Raw genomic sequence first — 12333 nt, forward strand, 5'->3', positions numbered from 1 at the left:
ATGGCGCGACTATTTTTTAGTGCTAAAACTAAGAAAATCTTTTCTCTATGTCAATGATCCTTTGCCTAACTTTCAATACGGCGGAGAAAGGAACACGAAAACTAAATGAGGTGACGGTACAGGTTTTTGCGTGTTATTTTTTGGGAATTCACGCTAGCGAACCAATACTTAACCACGTTGAGAAATGATAAAACGTCTCTTGTAGGAAAACAATCAATGTGGATAATAACGTTTCTATCTGTATTTCTCCGATACTGTAAGATGTTTCTCCTGTCGTTTTCCGGTTGGAACCTTGTTCCTGTCGGCATAAAAGGAGAGAAACATACTATATGAACAGGTCACCTCAAACCCGGTAAGAAGAATACAGTCCTGATGAAGAATTAAGTCTTTTATGGCAACGTCTGCGAAGATGATGGAACACAGTAGTCGGACGGAGACCTCAAACAGAACTTACTTCAAATATTCGCCAGGAGATAATCACATCCTACGTTATTTATGATCGTAATTGAATCTCAGTGAAAATAGAGCACATTCTGCTGAAAATACGAAGTAACTCGAAATATTAACTTATGAAGGTTATTTTGGAAACGGGCTAAGACCCTTGTTTTTCTTTTTTTCTCGTCACTGAGCGATAGAGGGCGACATAAATGGCGGTTAGGCCGGCTGCCGCTAAAATTCCGTGGGTGTCAGAAACAAATATCTATCTTTTGCATACTTAATAGTAGCTATTGCAGTGGCGGCTCGTGAGTCAAATGCTGGGGGGGGCGCACTCCACCGGGGGGTCATAATTTTTTAATATTTCGCGTATTTTATTAAGTTTTTACGGCAATCTAGGAATAAAATTTTGTGATGCCATATGTTCCGTTTTTTTCAACAAAAATACGTAGTTTTCCTAAGAAAGCTTGATTAATAAATACTAAATTCAGTAGGCTCTCGGTCATACGGATCGGCTTAGTCCGGACTCTCGATTATACTGATCAATGATCTTGAAGAATAGAAATATATTTGCTGCGATATTTTGCAAATACAAACGAAAATACGTAACTTTAGGTTTTAGCGCCTACATTCTTCGTGCGGATATGCCCGCAATACACTTATGTTGTTCGTTTTGCAATCATAATGCGTTATTTGTCAAATCTATACAACATTTGCAATGATTCAGGTAGCAATGACACTTGTAACACCTGAGGAGGGAGGGGAGTGTCACTGACTTCCACTGGGCAACAAGCACTACTAGAATGCGCGCGCTTTGCTATTGCAGATGTAAACTTTGATTGCGGTGTTCGCGTTGCTTCTTGAATACAGTATGATTTAAAATCAATAATTAAACATTTCTCACACATTTTTAACAAAATCTGAAATACTCACATGCCTTTAGTTATATTGCAGAAGTCCATCCTTCTTTCCTTTTGTCCAGCAAAGTGATCAATTACACGTTCGTTGAAATCAGCGCCGGACAACAATTTCTTTCCGGTTGAACACATGGCAAGGGCACTAGTCTATAAATAAACAAGGGACATAATAAACAAGGGACGACACAAAATGGGCCGACGAAAAATACGACCAAAAAGAACAAGGTGCCTGGACACAGAATTGGGGACAATTTTTCCCTATATTTCCCTAAAACATAAACGAGCACTGTTGATTAATTCAAAATTGTCTTCTTGAATGTACACACAGCACTAAGCAACTTCTTAATCGGCAATTACACACAGTTAACTCCTCGAAAATGATGTCTGAACTCATTTCACTCCGTTCTTTCCGAGAGTCTTGCCTGGTCTTGCCGTTACATTAAGGGCGACTCAAGGGAGATAGAAGTCTTGGTCCACAAATGCTGATTCAGCTGAGGGACGAATTTAAGGTCAGCAAAAGGCATTCAAGCAAACAAAAACGTCACGGACCATCGCCTTGAGTCTAAGATTCATATGTGGTAAACACACGAAACGCCAACGGGTCGCACTTGGAATAACCATGTCTTCGAAATCATTGCCATGATATAATAGAATATAAATTCTAGATCGTAAAAGAAGACGACTCTGAACCACAGATAGGAGCTGTAAGGATCTCCGCACTGATATGAACTCTTCGAAGCCACTTAAATCAGACCCAAGTGACATTTTCCGTCAGACAGCTACCGCTCTGCCGCTGAGGAATTAGGTGAACATGAACTAGAACAAGGACGGCTAGAAAATGGATGAACCTACACACAAAAGGTGCATTGTACGCGGAACTTCTTGACGTTCATTGAATGACTCTATTTAAAGTCACGTTTACGGGTTAAATCATGTTTAATCCTTCACACTATCACGCACGCACCTATTTCTTAAATTATAAATCAGTGGGGAATGTTATCTGATTTTTCCTAATACTGCAGGTCTTTTGATAAATTTATCTGAAAAATAGGTACCGCATTTCTAATCATCGGGAAGATATGAATACATTGTTAAGGCCTAAATATTATAATATTAGTTTCCCCAAGGTTCTTGAAATTCGCAATCATAACAGAACTGTGGCAAATACTCGAGAATAGTTTTCCTACGTCAATACGGCTTTTAACTGGTTGGATTTTATGTGTTCCGGAATTCAAACACCAAAAAACGCAAGCATAATGGGATAATTTATTTTCTGTAGCAATACCTACCAGTAATTAAAAATTAAAATCGTATAACTACACCCAGTACAGTGACCATTCTGATCCCGTACGTCCCTTATCTGTGGCAGCACCAAGTAGACGCCAGATTATACGCCCGCCGGCCTGCGCAGCGATGTGAACTCACACGTCGCTCTGCGCATTCTCGGACGACGTCCCAAGACTTCCATAAGACACAAGGTTAGACGCGTCATAGCACCAGCTGCCCCCACCACTACCACTCTCCATATAACTGCATGGGGATGGATTGGGACGTTCTGGCCAGCGCCCCACGGCTACAAATACGAACTTCTCGCGCTATTTCTTTTCGTGTTTTTCCAACACTTTCGATGTATGCGACTGAGAAAAACACTTTGATTAATTAGATGTATAATTATAAATTAATGGATATTTATTTTTTTACTTTTTCAAATATTTGGGAGGGGCGACGTCCGAGAGTCCTTATGGGCAAGCCGCCACTGAGCTATTGGCTCCTAACCACAAATTTATTACTGTAAATTCGTATAATAAACATTGCAATTCATTATTTGATTACGTTTTCTAAACTGGTCGGGAATTTCTTTAGCGATCGTTGATGTTGAAGTATGAACAAGAAATGGGAATTTTATGGTGGTATAATTATTTAACGATTTTTCACATCATAAATCGATAGCAAAAAGCCTTTTCTATGAATTATACCGAGAATAACCACCGAAAACATTTAAATAAGACCACTAAAGACAAAAAACGGCGGAAGAAACAAAAGCGAACATTTTTTTCGTGACTTATGAAAAAGGTTTGAATTTACGAAACTCGATTTTACGAAGTGCCAATTTTCCGGTCCCACTGACTTCGTAAAATCAAGAGTTTACTGTATGTAACTATTGCTACTAAATTTTCAAACTTAATGCCCCAGTAAAATTATTACTGAGGCTTCTGCGGTGATTAAATTGATGATTAGTTTCTGAGTTTATTCCGCATTGACTCATTTTTTATGACTTTTTTTTTCATTTTTTCCCGCCAAAAATGAGTCTGCGGAATAAACCCGGAAACTAATCATTAATGCCTCGGTCTTAGTAACCTCAGTAACCACTTTCAGTGTTTCTCTGGAATATACTGCTCCACTTGCATTCTCCAAAACCCTGACTCCACCTACATAACTTACTGCTTACTTTAGCAATTAAATGGCTTTATAATAACAACGAAGATGCATTTCCCAGTTCGGTCAATAGTTTCATCCCACATTATTCTCACTGACTTATCTTTTACAGCTTCATTTTTCTCCTAAGAAAAACTAACTAGGGCAGTTTTCGTTGAGGAAACCTCTTAGAGCAAGATTTTCTATTTTTTCGAGTAGTATAACAGCCTTTGTAACTGCTTATGTTTAATCACAGTTGAACTGTTCTGTGTCTGGTTTGGTTGTCTATGATTTGTCTAAAGTCTTTTAGTGAAACCTGTTATGCCAATAATAATAATAATAATAGTTTTATTAGCCAAAAGAACCAATACAAGTAAGTAAATGGTATAGGCTTCGTCAAGTATAATACATAATTGGTATTTTAGATAATGTTCACTCAAAAAAACAAAGACATCTTCCTAAAATAAAAAAGTTACATTACAAATTTCAAGCACACAATAGTGAAAGCTGAACAACAGCCATGTATACTTCAACACTTACTTCACAGCACAAAACCTTAAGCATAGGTATACAATTCTCATTTAATAGGTTAACACATCAAACTACATACTTTCTTTACAATAGTTAATAAATTCATCAACACTATACAATGCCTTTCCAGTCAGGTATCTTTTCAGATTTACTTTAAATTTATTTACAGAAGACAAACTTCTCAATTCTTCTGGTAAAAGGTTATATAGTTTTGTACCCTTATGTAGAGGACCATTACTACTCCTTTTTGTTTTCCTGGGTAGCACATGTAAACAGTCTTTGGTTCTGGTCATATGTGAATGGAAGTCAGCATTTTTTGGGAGAGAATTTATACGTTTTTTTATGAATAGCATTAAGTTCAGAATATAAATGGATGTTAGAGTTAAAATTTTGTGTGCCTCAAAGTGAGGTCGACAGGATTCTCTATATTTTAGGTTTAGCATAATTCTTACAGCTTTCTTTTGCATAGTGAATACCTCAGTGCTATTGCAACTGTCACCCCAGAAAATAATGCCATAAGAGATTAAGGATTGAAAATTAGCATAGTACACATATTTTAAAACACTCAAAGAAACACTTGATCGTAAATAGCGCAGTTGATACATAATATGTGACAGTTTGGTAGTTAAGATTTCGACATGTCTAGACCACTTCAAGGATTTGTCTAGTGTGATTCCAAGGAAAGAAATATTATTTACATAAGTTATTTCAGAGTTGAATAGTTCCACTGTTGGTGGCGATTTACAATTTAAGTTCATACATACAGTTTTTTCTAGGTTAACTGCCAACATACTATTTTTTAGCCACATTTGAATACTTTGAACTGTAGAGTTTACCTTAATCTGTAATTCTTGCGAATTTGGGGCTTGCAACAATATACTAGTGTCATCAGCGAATAAGATTGTTTTTGCTTCCTGGAGATATTCAGGAAGGTCGTTAATATACAAAGTGAACAATAACGGCCCTAGGATTGACCCTTGGGGTACACCATATTTGACTTCTTTCATAGTAGAGGAGCAATTATTTATATATTTTGTGTTTGAGTCCAAGTAAGAAATTTGGACAATTTGGTGTCTGTTTGTTAGGTAAGAATTTAACCAAGAATAAGCTACTCCTGTAATACCATAATTTGAGAGGCATTTCAACAATATGTCGTGGTTTACAGTATCAAATGCTTTTCTGAGATCAATGAACAACCCCACAGTTTGGTTATTTTTGTCGAGAGCATCAGTTGCATCATTTAGAAATTCAAACAAAGCATCAGTTGTTGACTTATTTTGTCGGAAGCCAAATTGGTATTTGGATAAACTTGCATTTTTATCTAAAAAACTTAAAAGTCGATTGTACATGACTTTTTCGAAAATCTTTGAAAAACCTGAAAGTAAACTTATGGGTCTGTAGTTATTACAATCCTTTTTGTCTCCTTTTTTAAAGAGGGGGTAGACTTTGCAAATCTTTAGCTGCTGAGGGAAAATACCTTCTGATATTGATAAATTACACAAATAGGTGAGTGTGTTTACGATGAACGGGATACAGTATTTAATAATCTTATCCGGGATGCCATCAAAGCCCGATGACATTTTGTTATGGAGGGAGAGGCCAATTTGTAAAATTTCCCTTGGAGTGGCTGGGTAAATAAAAGGTGCATTCTTATTTTTAGATGCTGGTTGCTTGTAATAGGGATCTTTGGTAGCATGATTGCTGCTTAATGTTTTGAGTATTTTCTCAGGGGTTTCAATAAAGTGATCATTAAAAACATTTGCCACGGTTAATGGGTTTGTTATCAAAGTGCCAGAGTGTAGAACACTCAAGTCCTCAGGTAAAGAGGCAGTATTTTTGTTACTCTCTTTCTTAATAATCGACCAGGCAGCCTTTGTAGCATTCCCTGAGTTTTTTATCAATTTATCATTGTAAGTAGATTTTGCTCTATGGATTATTTTCTTGTATTGTTTGACAAAACATTTATAAGCAGTCCTGTTTTGATCACTGCAACATTGCTTATATTTATTGTATAAGTCGCGTTTTACTTTGCTTAGGTGGACAATATCAGGTGTTATCCAACTATTAAGTCTTGTGTCAGAGATGCAAGCCCTACACTTTTTAGATTGAAAAGTTGTGTCAAATATGTATTGAAATCTGGATAGGAAAGCATCCATTTTAGCATCAAAGGAATGGTCCAACTTCATGGGACTCCTTGCTATTCTGAAGAACTGTGGCTAGGTGCTTCAGTCACGAATCCTCATGATCCAATCAGTTCTTGCATTGTAGAATTTGTACATGAAAATTTGTTTTTTTCTGTCAAAAAACATAAAATCCTTCGCCATCATACTTGTAAACACGTTAACGAAATTTGGCATTCAAAACGGCAAAAATCACCCTTAGCCATATGAATTCCACCTTTAACCCATGTGTTAACTCTTAATCATTAACAAAAATCAAGATGAGTAAACTCTTCTTGGGATTCCCACTGCATTCATTTAGCCCTGAGGATGAGACCCCCGAGGGAGCTTGAAACGTGGGCCATTATGGATAAGTTAACCTGGTGAGAAATCCGAGAAGAGTTTACCCACATTATTCGACGGGTAAGCATCAAATTATATTTCAAAGATCAAGACATTTCGCAGAAACGAATTTTGGATGCAACTGAGGACTGCCGGAAAAGGAGCTGTGGAAATTGTTGTGCATGGTGGCCAACTTGAAATCGTGTTAATAACAAATTAATGTACTCGATCTGTGTTGAAATATGTCACGTAGTGGCTGGCTATGGGATGAGGTAATGCAGCAGTACCTAAAATCCATAGTTTAAATTCCCGGCTGAAACTTTATTTGCAGATTTGTTTAAAAAGCAAGAGCTTTTTGGCTGTTTGAAATTTAAAACTTAGCGAAATGATCAAAAATCCTTTCAAAATTGTGAAAAACATTGAAAAAAAAGTCAAAAACATTAAAATTTGCATAAAAACTGAAAATTTGCATAATAACTGAAAATTTGCCTACCATTACTTCACAAATCAAATTACACATGAATTGCAAATGCAATTGATAAGTATTTAGGACGAAAAATCAGGAGTGAGAACGTAGACAACTGAACACCACTACTTCCATTACATGACTCCCTTTCCTTTTATTTTCGCGTCCTCAACAAGAATTGTTGTCCATTATTATAAGACTCCCATTTTTTTTCTCTCGTTGTCCCGACACGGAGCCTTGTTAAAAGTTATTAATATAATCATTTTCTGGACTTTTTTAACATAGAGTCACAAACTGTAGGTCTTTAAACGAACTACTCGACTCGACTCAAATTTTTTAATACTCGCTCATCCCTATCAATTACGGATCATAAATAACAATTTTTCTTAATGTACGATTGGTTAACTATTGAAGAATCTTCTAAAGTTAATCAAAATTTTTTTTCATGCCGCTGATCGTCGCCTGCAATGCTGGAGCAGACGTCCAAATAAACTTGAAACATTCCTTGTCAGCTAGTAAATAAAATAATTCCATTTTATGAAGGAGATTCTAAGGGAAATAATAAGCCTGCCATAGCCTTGCATTAAAATACAAATATCCTGGTGCTTTTATGCCCGATTTTATTTATTTTTTTTTTTTTATAAAATGGAAGGAGTGTGCACTCATGCATGGATATTTTCCCACATGGATAAACACCATGACCCGATAATCTGCTGTACAGAGGTCAGGAAAAGGAAAAAAAAACTAAATATTTTTCATATCTCTTGTTAGGTGCCCTATTAACATCATACTCATGCATAAAAAATTTTAGGCTAACTCATTAATTAAATATTTTTATCCTGTGAATTAATCAGTAAATATCGTGAAGGCTAAATTAATAAACTATTGTCGACTATTGGTGTCATTCATTAGAAACTCCCGCGTTGTCTCGGAGTCTAGATGGGTGAAGTCTTGCCCCCTACTGACTCTTGACCCAGTGGAGACTCTCAGTGTGCCGAGAGTCCCGACAATGCCAATAAACGAAAATATCGTCTCAACCGCCAAGATGAGACTCTCACACTGCACTAGTAATAACCTTACCATGCGTATTTCCAATGAGTGGCCAAAATCGCCTTGCAGGAGAGAATTGTGAATGTTTTAATATACCCTAGAAATGCTATCATTAGTTTACAACAAATTTAACTCTTGATATATGAAGTAAAATTGTTGGCAGATTATGGGATGGAGTATTTCAGAGAAGTTTATTTACTATTTTAAGGCCTAAGTAATTAACAATAATAAATTAATTATATCCATTAATGCCATATTAAATTGATTAATTTATTCTAAATGCCTTATGCTAATATTTAGCATTAACATTAGTTTTGGGAACAAAGTTCTGAGGAGGGAAGCTAACACCTGGAGTTCCAGAGAAAAAGTGACACAGTTGAGGAAGGAGTTCACAGAAAAATGTGAAGGTTTCTTGTGGTTGAGGTCAACTCCCAAAACAGATGGCCATAACAATAGTAAGAGAATGTAAAATCCTTCCTATTTGTTTCTTCAGATGTGTAAACAAACCGCCATGTTGTTTGTTTAAATAAATAAATTAAAATTAACAATCGAGGTGGAGGGAGGCAATTGTTGTGTACGGCTCGGGATGGAGTGTAAAGGAGAATTCAATTGTAATAATCACGGTGTGGATGTGTTTTTGCTTCCGAGTTTCAAATTATAAAACGTGTCATACAGTATAATAGCAATATTTGTAAGACATTAAAGAGAAGATAATTAAAAGAACGTTACATATGATGACCCTCAGTGGCACTGCTGCTGCAAGTAGTGTGTTCATATGGGCACCACTCAGTCTTGTGCTGATAAAAACACTATCAATTATGTTGTGATTTATGTAACTTTTTCCGTTGTAAAATATTTAAAATTTTGTTCCTTCATTGGAAAATGAATTAGCATGTTAAATTAAGATAAGTTTATACATATTTACAAATTGCTTTTACAGGTATTGGTGGTTAAAAGTGATGAGTCTTGCGGAACTTGGGGAGTGGCTTGAATTAGAAAAATTTTCCAAGAGTAAGAAATCTCCAATAGGATATGAAGTAAGTTGATATTTTTTTACTCTTTGGTTTGAAATTTTTTTTAAATATCCCTTGTTTATCATCTCTGGTGGCTTTGGGAAATTTAGGGTACTTTTTGGCTAACACCATTTTTTTAATCAGCCTGGTAAAATTTCTTGGTTCTGCAAGAGGTAAAGGATTCAAAATTCACTGGAATAATGGAGAATATGTATGGTGGTGATAATTGACGAAAATTGCAACAAGCTGTCTAACTTTTTTCATTGGTTGCTAATGCATTGCAAGATTTTTAATATTGGATGATATTTTAGAAATGATTAAGAAATAAATTCTGTATGGCTACGTGGGTTGCCATTTCTGAATTCTTAGTTATAATTTTTTACTTGCAAAAAATTTGAACTGGGGCAGTGTGTTAAAAATACTGGATAGTTTGGGTGAAATGAACTACCAATTCATGTCAGAAACAAGTGACTACCTTTATTATAAGTCACATCAGGAACACTATTATAAACCTTTTATTGCCAGCGGGCCGATTTATCGGCTTTTTTTATTTCCTGATTGTGACCTTTTCAACGGCTGCCGTCTCATTTATACTTGTGTGCTTTATCTCTGCTGCTTACTAAGATGGTTTCACCTTATCCTTGTGATACATTTTGATTGTTTACAGTTTTCATGCCTCGTAAGTTCGTCCATATTTTTTCGTTACTTTCGAGCTAGCGTCATCCTGCACATTATCATCTTTATGTTTGTTCTAGGTTATGCTGAACTTTTTTCTTGTGTCTCTTGGTAGTGAGTCAGTTTCCAGTGAGAAAGAAAGTGTTCTAAAGAAAGTGTTCTTTTTTGGCCTGTCTTTTTTTATTTCTTTTACTCTGCCATATGCAGGATGTTTCTGGTATCATGGCTCTCGTCACATTTATCAGCACGTGCTTTATACCAGCAGTTTACTTAAATGTCTTCATACTATCCTTAAAATATATGCTGATTAAAAATAAATACTGAATTATTAAAATTTTTATGAATTAAATGTTTTTAAGCTGAATTTCTATAAGATAACCATAATACTCCAAAAATAAAAATAAGCGATGCTCCAAAAACTGTTAAAATTTCATATTAAGTTTTACTTTAGATAATATAATTCAAATTAATGCGGTCTGCTGGAAGGAAGACCGTGCGGAATGCTTTATAAGGCACAGTTCCTGTTTTCACAACAGAATATGTGATGCTTCGTTCAGATTAATTCCCAAAGTGCGAGTTCCTCCACACCACACCGCTTTTGCATCGGCCAACTTGAAAGGTGCCAAATTTGAAATTTCGGGCATGCTTGGATTTTTCGAATTTTCATATCTCTGAAAGTTCATTAAGTGATTTTTTGTAAGAAGAGGACTTCCTGTACATGTAAATGCCTTTTATAGCATTGCTGTATATTATGAATGGTAAATTTTGGGAATGTAATGTATGTGTTAGTTTTGTGTGTTTTTATGTTATGATTATTTATGTTTCTCTCTAATGTAATGAGATATTTTTTTTAATTTGACGCCTTCCTATTTCTCTAAGACCATATAGAAACGAAGATTATATATTTATTATTATTAAATGTAATCTAATTTCTGTGACCACATCTTTGGTCTAAAGCAAAGCTATAAATGATAATATATAATCTGTAAGAAAAGCAACAAATGATGATATAATGTGTGAGTTATACCTCGCTCTATAACCTGACTAGCAATTGTGGTTCATCATATCTGCTGGTATCAACAGAATAATTTATTTGTGATATCATCGATACTATTTGCAAAATACTTATGTTCATCCCAAGATGGTTTTTCAAATCAGTCTCAAAATATTTGAGGGAGTGAAGTAAAATCTGATGCTTTCCCGGCGAATATATTCAAAAAAGGCTATTGGGGCTTCCAGCCGGGTGGTCTCCCTCCATTCTGCCGTCGTTTCGGAACACGAGTCAGGTTCCATCTTCAGGGCTAACCCTGAAGATGGATCCCGACTCGTGTTCCGAAACGTCGGCAGAATGGAGGGAGACCACCCGGCTGGAAGCCCCAATAGCCTTTTTTGAGTGTATTTGAGGGAGTATTGCCCAAATCCACATCTCACTATGTATTCATTGACTCCTGATGTTTCCATGATTTACATATTTTTGTGAATTTCATGGTGGAATAATAAACTCTCATTTGTAGGTTATTGTCTTCATGAGAACTTGTTTGATGCTTATTTTAGCCTAATCTGGGTCCATAACTTGTTGTATTTTCAAGGGTATACACAATAGCTTTTCAGATATGTGCTTCAAGGCATCACGGGGAACACAATGTAAGTGCTATTCTTTAATTATGTACGTGATTATCAAAATCAGGAATGACAGAAAAAAACAGTGAAATGTGAAGCAGCCAAGTGCAGAAGAATTATAATTTCGAACACGAGTGTTGCATTTTGGGTTCTATGATAAGGCTTGGGTGAATGTTCATTTTGTTTTATATTTGTATCTTCTTTACAGCCCTTTGTTGATGCCTGCCTGAATCATGACAAGAAATCAGAAGCTGAAAAATACCTACCTAAAGTCAGAGAAGAGCTCAAAGTCAAGTATTTTCTAAAATCAGGGTAAGAAATCATAATTGTCTTATATTTAATTACATAGCTATACATAAATTATCGAGGAGAGCATGGCTGAGTCAGTACTCAGTCAACACATGAGGTCTTAAAGAGCTCTCACCAATGTGCTAGAAAATTCAAAATGACTTCGTAATTTTGTCTTCTAAAGGTTATATGCACTCTTAAAAGAGTCTTACTTGAGGTCTTAAAGGACTCGCACATTGAAAGTGACTGAAACCCTGCCTGTAGCATTACTTCCATGCAATTCTCAGTTCACACTGAGACTGTTGAACAATGGTTGGAACTCGTCACGAAAGCTTCAGGAAAACTTTATGGAGATGAATCTCAAGACAGATTTATAATAACCACACTGCTGTCCAGATTGTTTATGCCTAACTTCACCAGCA

The 12333-nt window shown here is 35.8% G+C and overlaps 1 protein-coding gene across 1 annotated transcript in view; it reads left to right on the forward strand.

Moving 5' to 3' along the window:
* Nucleotides 1-12333, forward strand: part of LOC124160295 (vacuolar protein sorting-associated protein 16 homolog) — a 72908-nt gene that overhangs the window by 54611 nt on the left and 5964 nt on the right. Inside the window, exons 15-16 of the mRNA XM_046536129.1 lie at nucleotides 9256-9352; nucleotides 11832-11935. Coding sequence (XP_046392085.1) covers nucleotides 9256-9352; nucleotides 11832-11935 — 201 coding nt within the window. The remainder of the gene's footprint in view (nucleotides 1-9255; nucleotides 9353-11831; nucleotides 11936-12333) is intronic.

This window comes from Ischnura elegans, chromosome 1 (assembly GCF_921293095.1).
Source record: "Ischnura elegans chromosome 1, ioIscEleg1.1, whole genome shotgun sequence".
Lineage (NCBI taxonomy): Eukaryota > Metazoa > Arthropoda > Insecta > Odonata > Coenagrionidae > Ischnura > Ischnura elegans.